This window comes from Micrasema longulum, unplaced genomic scaffold, assembly GCF_059751315.1.
Source record: "Micrasema longulum isolate JH-2025_06_02 unplaced genomic scaffold, ASM5975131v1 h1tg001197l, whole genome shotgun sequence".
NCBI lineage: Eukaryota > Metazoa > Arthropoda > Insecta > Trichoptera > Brachycentridae > Micrasema > Micrasema longulum.
Window position 1 is genome coordinate 38,247 of NW_028278384.1, and position 11,670 is coordinate 49,916.

The 11,670-nt window shown below is 32.8% G+C and overlaps 2 protein-coding genes across 2 annotated transcripts; one reads left to right on the top strand and one right to left on the bottom strand.

The window, feature by feature from the left end:
- The first annotated feature begins 1,789 nt into the window (after positions 1-1,789).
- Positions 1,790-3,821, top strand: LOC148276553 (uncharacterized). Its single transcript, XM_088234096.1, has one exon. It carries the CDS (start codon positions 1,790-1,792, stop codon positions 3,119-3,121), a length of 1,332 nt encoding a protein of 443 aa, XP_088090222.1. The 3' UTR covers positions 3,122-3,821.
- On the bottom strand, positions 3,809-6,067 carry LOC148276554 (uncharacterized). Its single transcript, XM_088234097.1, is given in 4 exon segments — positions 3,809-4,964; positions 5,240-5,436; positions 5,813-5,861; positions 5,864-6,067. Coding segments are annotated over 4 exon segments (1,293 nt in total). The 5' UTR covers positions 5,940-6,067; the 3' UTR covers positions 3,809-3,993.
- Between the last annotated feature and the right edge of the window lie 5,603 nt (positions 6,068-11,670).

Here is an 11,670-nt window from a genome sequence, read left to right on the forward strand (position 1 = left end):
TTTTTAGAGAATTAAGACATTTTAAATAATCACGCCGTGAGAGCATTTTATAAAGAAATATGTTACCCAAATAACATTACTTGAGTTTTCGAAAGCAGCTCACATTTCCAATAACTTCTCAAATAAATATGGAAAATTTAAATTCATTTAAAGAAATACTTGTTTTGTAGTTTGGGACACCAATCATTAAAAATACCTTATATATCTTTTAATATTACCATATGTTTTTATTTCTTACATAGATAAATTGTAACATACATATGATTAAACTGCAGTTTACTGTTTTTTATTTTTTATTAGTCATTTATAAAATAAATTGTGAAAAGAAACAATATAAATAAATGTAAATATTCTTTAAAAAAAAGTTTAAAAAAATAAATAAATTAACCGAGATTTACATAAAAACATATTTTTCAAAAAGAATATACGAATATTCAATTGAAAAATAAACTAAATTTTGGCGAAATATAGTTTAAAAAAAAAAAAAGAAATTGAGATATATTTCTGTACTTGAACTGTACTGTTACTTGAAAATGTTACACAAACTATGAACCAGGTATGAGGCACCCAAACGCACTTTGAACCCACCTATCTCAGCCCACGCGCAGGCACTACTAAAACAACGCAAGCTATCGGTACGTCAGCCTTTTTACTCCAGCTACTGAATGGGACGGGGGTGCGACGTTCTCTATTCTATTAGAAGTGAGCGTTTAAAAATGTGCCGGGTGTCTCACACCCAGGTTCATTGACGCCGGGTTGACAAAGTATAATTGAACGTAGTTATGCAGAAAACAGTCCACAATTTTGAAAAAATGAGATATTGGTGTTATTGGGTGCAATAAGATCAATTCTACAAGGTTTTCTTTAAACCCTGTCACATCTGAAACCAAGATGAAGGAAAATGTTGAGTGATGCTTGGGTAAACTATCTTCTGAATCTGAGTCGCCTCTAATATCCGATTCGTCGGCCATTTCATAATTTCCTTCGTTCATATAATATTCACATTCATTTTCTGTCAACGGTCTCCTGTAATAGGCAATGTGCACGAATTTTTTTTTTCTTCCAAAAAAATCAGCAAAAAATTAGAAAACTTACACAGTAATTTTTTTTTTTTTGAGCCCATAATTACCTCGTTATTATGATTTACATTTTGAATTTTTAAAATCTGTCCCAAACGCTCCGCTTCCCGGGTTTTTGAGCTGTGACGTCATTGACCGCGATTGGGTTTGACAGTTCGACATTCGAGTACGCGCCGTCGTTGTAGTCGGAAGACCGGCTGTTAATAATACGTTATTGTTTTACTTTCGAAGTGTTTTTTTCCATCGTCATGGCTAAAATAGTCAACTATAAGTACTGCATTGTACCTAAATGCAAAAATACGACTATTACTACTCCTGAGAAAATATTTATCAACGTGCCGAAAATCGAGGCAATACGAAAAAAATGGTGTCATGCCATGAAAAGATGTTCGAAGAAAAATAAAGATTTAGCAGTAAAGTCCACTTGTTATTGCTGTGAAGACCATTTTAATGTAAGTACTTATATTATTTTTTACCTAGCCAATTATTATATATTTACTCACACACACGAAAGTGATTAAATTAACCTTAGTTTTAACATCCCTAACATGTCATTTTATAACTTATTGTCTGACAAAATTAGTGCCATCGTGTACTAAGTACTTATAATGAAAATAATGTTTGATGTTTTTCTTTCACAGCTGCAAGAGGATATGGAAAATTATACATTTTTCAAAATGATGGGATGCAGCAGATGCAGATGAAGAAAAATGTTGTCCCAAGCAAATTTGACTGCCAGAAGAACAAATTACCTGCTGCAAAGAAGACAGGTGAAAAAAGAAAGGGCCAGGATAAAATTATTGAACGAGTTACTCACTCCAATAAAAGTCCCAGCTTTGTGTGAACCCAATGTTGACGGAGGCCAAGACCCCCCTCCGATTGCCGGGCCAGGAATAATGACGCTGTGTGAACCTCCAGAATATCTTGACAAGGCTGTACAAGTCAATAAAACTTGTAATGTGAGAAGCAAGGGTACATCAACAGTAATTTTGGGAAAGACGAGTACTGCTTGTTCTCCGATGAAATCAATGTCACCCACTTCGACTGAACGCATTTGCGTCAAGAAAAATCCCGAGCCAAATGAATGGGTTGAGTCAACTGACTCGGATTCAGATTTTGTCCCCTCTCTAGAAGACAGTAGTGCCTATGATGGGACAGAAGTGGATGAGTCTGAATTGAATATGACAATGAGGAACTCATTTTTCCTCCTCATAGAGAAAGAGCCAAGGATATTTTTAGGAATTCCACATGATATGTATCATGTAATTTCGCTGATTGTATCAAAGATACCCGCAAGTACATTGGATGTACTCGTGACATTAAAAAAAATCCGCTTGGATGATTCCAACACTGTCCTTGGTCTCAACTTTGGAATTTCCCATTCGACGGTAAGTAGGATATTCTCTAAAACAGTTGTCCTTCTTGCAGCTATCTGTCAAGATCTTATTATTTGGCCAAGTTCTGATAAAATAAGACGTCATCTTCCGATATCTTTCAGAGCGAGGTATGCAAACGTGCAACCGATCATAGACTGTTTGGAGCTACAGATCGAAAAACCTTCAAACCCTATCCACCAGGCATTAACCTGGTCAGAGTATAAAGGGTGTAATACTCTAAAATATTTGATTTCGTGCACGCCAGATGGTCTGATAAATTACATTTCATGCGGCTATGGAGGGAGGGCATCAGACTGCATCATTATCGAAAACTGTGGATACTTGGACCTTTTGAAACCCGGAATGGCTGTTATGGCTGACCGAGGTTTTAAAAATATTTCCCATTTACTAGAGATGGAGGGATGCTCATTGATCCGTCCGCCAAGTGTATTTGCCAATACGAAAAGCAGTCGTAAAGAGGTTCAGCAATCAAAACGAATAGCTGCCTTGCGCATTCATGTGGAGCGCGTTATAAGCAGAGTTAGAGAGTTTCACATGCTGAGAATGGGCTCAACATTAGACCATCATCATATGGCAATAGCCGATTATTTGGTTATAATAGCATGCGGCATTATCAATCTGCAAGGCCTTCTAATAAAAATATAAATACTGTTTTTGTACATGGTAATCTTGTAATGCTTGTGTGTTTTCTTTTCTTAAATTTTATTTTGTGTGCTGCTTACCTTCGGTAATGTTCATCTTTCCTTTTCTTTAGTAAATTTTGATGTGTGTTATGTTACCTTTGGTAATGTTGATGTGTTCCCTTTCTTGAATATAAATTACTTTTCTGTACAAATTTTTTTATATGTGTAATGTGATTACCTTCGGTAATGTTCATATATTTCCCTTTCTCAATGAATTTTAATACGTTTAATGTTACCTTCGGTAATGTTGATGTGTTCCCTTTCTTAAATAAAAATTACCTTTCTCTCAAATTTTTTTATGTGTGTAATGAATATCTTTGGTAATGTTCATATATTTCCCTTTCTCAATTAATTTCAATCTGTGTAATGTTACCTTTGGCAATGTTGATGTGTTCTCTTTCTTAAATATAAATGACTTTTCTTTCAAAAATGTGTGTAATGATTTGATTACCTTCGGTTGATGTTCACGTTTTCTTTTCTTAAATAAAAGTGACCATTATTGAATAAATATTAATTTGTGTTATGATTACCTTCAGCAATGTTCACGGTGTATTTTCTTTGTTTTTAATAATAATATATAAATTACTCTCTTTGCAATTTACCTGTATAAAATGTTAAAAAGGTTTTGTCAAATAAAAATATGGAAGCATTATATATTAAAATGTTTTTTATTATTATTTAATCACGTTAAAGTACATATCTACCTCATCTCCCTAGACAAATTTTATTTAAACAATAAAATGTTAAGCAACTATATTTTTTATTCAAATACATTCAAAAGTGATCGCTCGGGCTGCATTTAGTGATGTATGAAAGAAATCTTTTAATACACACTTAAAATCTTATTTTTTTAAAAATAGCTTCAGACCAAAACATTTCACACTTTTCCATCAACTGTTCACAACTAATTTGGTCATAGTCTACATATGTAATACTGATTTCTTTGGTTTTCTCAAAATCCGGCTTGGCAACACAATAAATTCCTTTCTTTTTTTTTGAAAAGTGCATTTGCATTTGAATTTGAGCCATATATTTCTGACTTGGCTTGTTGTCCGCTGTAAAATAAGTTTTAAATGTAGTATCGCTATTTGGACATTTTATTTCTATGATAAAATCATCTCCCAATGCGTCGGGTGAGGCTCCTAAATATGGATGATCGCCACAAAGAATAAGGCCACACTTTTTTAACGTGGTCTTGAGTATTTTTTCTACTTCTCGCAAAACATCATCTTCTAGAAGTCTACCTCGCTGTAAAAAAATATTGTCAGGCACTTTAGCACCAAGAATACTTTCTACGAGAGAGCCTTCCAATGTCTGACAATTTGACGCTTCGTAGGCCTTAGATGCCGTTATGCGGCCATACCTTAAGTTGTGCCATAAGGGACAGTCTGCTTGCCCGAGAGTTTCTTTCGCTGCTTTATTACATAAAGCAGCACCCATCCTGCTTTGGCAATAATTAAAAAAATCTTTTGATGTTGACCCAATATTCTCCGAGAAGAACGTGCATGCCATGCTATGAATGGATAAATTTTCCAATTCTGTCGGTTCAACGTAGTACTTAACTAGTTGGACATCTCTTCGATCCAACTCGATGCTTCTTTCAACTACACATTTTAAAAAGGATCCATCACTTTCCGGCAAACTGGTCCTTGCCTTTCCTAAATCCTTTGCTTTGATGAACTTCAAGGATGTCCCGATGGCAGACATTTTTGAGCGCTTCCAGTAGCACTCTATAGAAGTCTTCGGGGGATCTTCGCTTCTTCGATGTAGCCATGACAACATACTAATGGCATGTTTGCAACCACCTAAAATGACAACAATGAAGTATAAATAAGGAGGCAATGAATAAGACATGCTGACTCTGTCAAACATTATGAGAGGTGAGCCAAATATATATAAAATATTAATGGCAATATCCTCATAAGCCATTAATCAACAAATGAAATAGATTTATTAAATTTATTATGATGTACAAAGTAAGTATGAAATAAAAAGGGTATTTTATATTATAACCAGCTCATCGTTGAGACTTAAGATATATATGCTTAAAAGCCCAACAGTATGAATATATATTACAAACCTTCTGACGCTGGACAATCTTCACACTTGCATGACTCTATAACTTGCTCTGTTTCATTGCACGTTAAAACAACCGAATATGCTTTGAAGCGCACCCGATGTTCAGGAGTTACACGAGCCTTCACTATACAAATATCGCCCACTCGTTTTACTTGGACATATCCAATGGCACTATCTCCATAATTTGCTCTGCATGACCTGAAAAAATCGTCAAGTACTTTAGTATAACTACGGTGGTATTGGGGAGTGTTTTTATTCATATCATCAATGAACATAAACATTTATGTTAAAAATGCACTTAAGGTACGATTACTAAAATTATCATGACAATATGGATACTGACATCCCTAAAACAACCTACTGAATCAACTCGGCATATAAATAATATTTATGAGTACCTAGGTAAACAATACGTTCCTTCGTCATAATAATGACAACTCATATTTAAGGTTAAGTATGAAAAGCAAAGAGTGAAATTCAAGATTTAAAGCAGAAAAAACCCGTAGTTGGGACAACTGATGAAAACTAATACTATCAATACCACATATAATACTATTTTACTTAATAAACATACCTTGAAGCTTTTATTCCTTTCATTTCGGCACTTATAAAGTCCGTGTTTGAAAAAATGCAGCCATCATGAAAGCATCTATTTTTGGTAAATTATCCGACTGTGCTTTCACAAAACCGATTTCCGACATAATAAATAGATATTATATATCTTTCTTAACCTTTTTATAGTTAAATATAACAGTTCCACTAAATTGTTCACAGGAAACAACACATAAACAAACCGCACGCAAAGCCACCCACAGATTATTACGGTACGTCTAGTTGTTACTTGTCACTATCGCGGCCTGTGACGTCACAAAGTGAACAGCCAATCACAGCGCGTTTATGAATTTTTTGAATTCATACTAATTAAAATTGCAATTTAATGATATAAAACGAATTCAAATAGAATTTTAACTGTGATATTCGGCGTAACCAAAAATCATTTATTATAAATCAGTCATTGAAACCAAATTCTGGGTAGGCTGCACATTCCCTATTATGTGCCATGTTTTAAAAGGGCGTTAAAATTGATAAAAAATGTATTAAACATAATTTGAACTGAAATTAATCTTATAAAAACGTAAATAAAATCCAATAAAGCAACAAAACAAAAATCAATATATTTTCGTGGTATTTTCTGATTTTATTATCTAATAACATGTCAGTCCTATGTTTCTGCAGCTCAAATTTCGTTTTAAAATATTTAACATATGTATTACTGTAGAAAAAAATATTATGACACAATAAAATACGTGATAAAAATATTTCAAAATTAAATATTAGAAACCATGTAATCTGTCGAATTTGACACACGGGTAAACATTTCTAACAAAATACTCAAAACTACGAACATTAAATATGTTTTTAGTATTTAATACGAATATATGATCATCAAAAAATATAAATCTTACCAGTTTTCTCCCTAAAGACGGTTTGGAATCGAAAAAACCAGAGAAACAAGTCGAGACACGTCCAAACAGCGCAAAGTTCCGCGCGGGGATAGTCGGTGGCAAATATAAGTGACACATATTTTGTTTTTGCCACCACTTGAACCACCGGTTTCAATTTGTACCAAAAATGACATATATATTGACCACTGTCTGTTTACCTAACGAAACAAGTACATACACATAATTTTAGATGGAAATTAGTAGAGATATTGACCTTTATTCAAAGTGGCACGTATATTTGCCACAGACCTATAAAGGGTCAAAAAAACAAATGGTTGCTTACTTCTGCAATGCACAAGTGAGGGGAGCGCGGCGCAGTATCAGACTCCCCCCTTCTCACTCCTCGTTTTACCCCAGCAGAAGTAAATAATCATTTGCTTTTTTTAATATTTTTTTTTTTTTAATTTTATTCCTTCTAAAAATTATTTTTATTGGCCAATTCTTGCTCATACTAATCATCGTGGTTTCGGGTGTACACCCTGTATGTTCTGCTAGAAACAGCCAGACCGCTTTCATACAAAAAACTGTAAAAATCACCTTATGAAAATAGTGCCGATCACAAAAACGGAATTTCTCAATTTGCAGAAAGCACCTGCAGGACTAGAAAAATCTCACGGTACTTTAAAATGCATGTACACTGTTCAAATACATAATAAGATTCTTGTTTTTCATATCAAAAAAACTAATGTATTAATTAAATGTTAATCATTTGTCAAAGTCAAAAACATTTTAACTGTTGTGTAGATTTGATAATTCACTCTTCTCACAAAAGTGCTATTATCTAAGTTTCATTTTTCTATAACTAGCTATTTTTTGCATAATTACGTTCAATTAGACCGACGGAATATAATTCAAAAGTTTATAAACATATATATTAAGTATGTACATTTATCATGTCGCTATCTTATTTACGAAAATTTTATTTTAATTGAATTTATTTATGCAATAACTACAAAAATTTGTAAATTTCCGTGAATTTTCTAGTGATTGTTATATAACTTTAAATTTTTTTTTTTTTAAATATTGTTATATTTTGTAATAAATATATATTTTTTTTTTTAAGTCATTATTGTTCATTCAATAAAGATTCTTCAAAGCGGTTATAAAATGTCGGTCTAAAATTAGGTTTTACACAGAAAATGATCATTATTGTAGATACAATTAAAATATAAATCTTATATTTGAAGCACTTTTTGTGGTTATTTATTATTATAAAATAAAAAAAAATGTTGTTCTATTTATTTTATTACAATTCAAATAATTTATTTCACAAGTTAGCGCTTTGCGTCATGTTCAAAACAAATATAATATTCTAGTTTTGTGCCGTATAGCTCACTAGGCAGGTACTTATTTCAATAAACTATCACGATTCGCTAAGGAATATGCATCATAAGTACAAAAATGTGTTATCTCTAAATTAACTAAATTCATAATTTATCATCCTTCTAAAATTCTACCGAATATAATTTTAAATATCTAATATGAAAACGTTTTCATTGGTAAAACAAATAACTATTCTAAAAGATGAGAAAAAGCTCAAAAGATGTGTTCTTACATGATAAGTAATAACTCATTTATAAACGAACGCTCGCCCTCTTTTCCTTGAAACATCACAAATATTCATCTACAATTCAGTTTACCCTTCACGTACTATATGATTGGATCTTCCTGTGTATTATTGGAAACTGTTCGTGGTGTGCATAGAACTGCATAACTTGTTAAAATAATCGAATAATCCGGCCATTTATTTATTAATATTTTACAACAGACGTGGATAACATTTTAGAGAAGAAAATATGATATTCTAGGCATTTACTATAATAGTCTAGGTGTCTAACTGTAATAGTATATAAACAAATGGAAAAAAAAAACAAAAACCACTAAACTTCCTCATTCTAACAGGGAATCGTTGAGATGTATAAAGTTTCGTAAGATATCCTATCTGGGTCATAGTCTGCGTGGGGCAAAATAGGAAATCCTTCGACTTATACTAACAAGCAAGATTAGGGTCAGCGGGGATCTCGCAGAATGGAAACGTCTTGGTTGCGCAACATAAGAGACTGGACCTGAATGGGGTGTGTAGAGGAGTTGTTCCGGGCAGCGCAAGACAGAGAGGCATTTTTAAAAGTCATTGCCAATATCAGCGATAACTGATAAGGTACATGAAGAAGAAGTAATGTACCTACACGATTATTTTTATATCTGTACATTACGATAGGGAAATAAATGCGCAGTTTTTCAGGCTGAACCACTCGCAATACGAGAAGCTCTCGAATGATTATAAATAAAACCACCAGAGTGGTGGGTTATTGCAAAAATATTATGAGATTATCGTTTGAGATACGTCGGTAAATCCATCAATTGCAGATATTCAGAATAAAATTAAGCATCTAAAAATCAAAGGGATGATTTTTCAAATATGCTGTATAAGAGGACACGATGGTATCGTAGGAAATGAGAGAGCAAAAAAACGAGCAAGAGCTTCAACTTGTAAAAGAACGGCACCTTTCTTTTCCGAATTTCCCCTTAGCTTTGCTAAACGCAGTATAAAACAAAATACGCAGCAGCGTTGGGAGAATCATTACCGCGCTTTTTCTACAGGTAAATTCACTAAAATGTTTTTCCCAACGCTGGCTGATGCAGCAAACTTCCGTCGTCATCACCAAAGTACTTTCAAAACGACCAAAATTTTTACCGGACACGGAACTATGAGAAGTTACCTATATAGATTTGAATTAAGGAATGATGACTATTGTCCATGCGATGGTATTTCTTCAGAGAGTATCGAACATCTGTTATTTCAGTGCCCATTTTTCAGTTTACAACGCCATAATTTTGAAGCAGAATGCAGGAAAGATGGAATATTTTTAACAGATATCAAGACTATCGTTCAAAGTAGTTATCACGTACCATTGTTCTTGGACTTTGCAACAATGGTGATTGGACTCATAAAGGTAATAAACCAAAATCAGTGATCAAACATTCCATTTCCAACACAAACAAAAACTATTTTTTTCAGAGTACCTTAGCTTTGTACATGACACGTAAGTGATCCAAATATTTGCTTTTTTTTTTAATTAAAAATCTAAGGTATACCTTTTTTAGACTTCGAAAATAAAGATCTGTTTTATCTCCATTATTAAAATCATCATGATAATCGGTTAGTAAAAGAATTGTTTATTAATGTCGTTTATCTATAAAGGTAAAATGCAATGTTCGTATATGTGTCCTCGATAGACTGAATAACTACTGGATTGATTTACGTGCGGTTTTCAGCATAATGTAGATCTTTGCCATTAGCATATTTGGAGCCCTTAAAATCTTCAACTTATTTAGTAGAAAAAAATTAGGAGCGTAATGTTTTTTTCAATCGATGGAATTTTTTTTGTACAAAAAAAAATTGTTTTGAATGTTTACAAACAACGTTGGTTTTTTACGGATCTCAATCAGATTATTTCCATAAATTCCTTATAATATCTACCCATTTATTTATTTTTTACTGGATCTTTTACAATTATTTTTGCTCTATCGATTCTTTAGTTTGACTCTTATAAATTAATAACCGACTATTTTTTTCATACTGATTTCAATTTTTTTTTTTTTTTTTATTTATTTAGAAAAACAACAGTAATACAAAATAATATAAACAACACAAAAAAAAACATAAAATAAATCAGTTTTCCACATAAAAACAATTAAAAAATCAAGTTCAGTTATTTTTTGTGTGTGAGGATGCGTGGGTAAGTAAGTGGAGTGTTGTTTTGGTAAGTTTGTGAATATGTGTGTCAGTGTATATGGGTGTAAGGGTAGGTTTATGGACAAGGTAAGTGTGTGTTTGATATGAGTGAATAGAAACAACTTTAATTAATAATGTAAAAAAAAAAAATATGAAGAAACATAATTGTTTTAATATTATAGTTTTTTAATTCTTGTCTTAAAAGTGAGTTTACGGCAGTTGAATACTCGTATATCTATGTTACTGAAAAATACAATATAATTACGCGCCTAACGAATCAGAGGAGAGTTCTGTGCATAGTTGGTGGTAACTGTAGGTACATGGAAAAGATATATATTCGTGTGACGGGTGTGGTAGCCAGGTACATTAAGGGCCAACTCAGAAACCAGAACAGGACTATCAAGACGTCCATTAAGAATATCATTTGAAATCCCCATATCTAATACCAAACGACGATCCTCAAGACTAAGTAAATTATGTTTATGACAAGAAGTTTTATAGTTAAGGTCCGTAAATTTGGATCTCCAATTGAGATGTCTCAAAAATGTTTTGCTGAATATTTTCAAGTCTTATCTTGTGTATGGAATACTAAGGAGACCACACAGAGGAAGTTTATTCAAGGAGACTGCGAACATAAGCGAAATAAATCAGTTTGATACTACCAATATCATTAAACACTTGGCAAGTGCGGATAACAAAACCTGTTATAACTTGTTAAAACCTGTGATAGCAAAAAAGGTTCTGTATGCCCGGTTCACTTTTCAATGTGGTTTTCACACGTAAGTTTTTTTTTTATCTAGAATCACACCAAGATCACGAACACTTTCAACTCGTTGTATAGCTTGATGATTTTTGAAAATATTGATACAAAATAGGTTTGGAGCTACGCGAAAAAGAAAAGAGCAAACATTTGGAAACATTTACATTTATGATTTTTTTTTCATAGTAATCTGTTAATCGGTAAATATCGTCTTGGAGATTGTGGCAGTCACTAGTATCTTTGATATTCATATATATATTTTTTATCGTCAGCATTCATCAAGAAGTTTGAATAATGGACGACTGCATATATATCATAAAGGTACGCATTTTAGAGCAACGGACCCAAGTGTGACCCTTGAGGAACTCCCAATGTAATATCCATAAAGTTGGATCTTAAACCTCTGAGTACGACAGCTTGGTTCCTGTTGC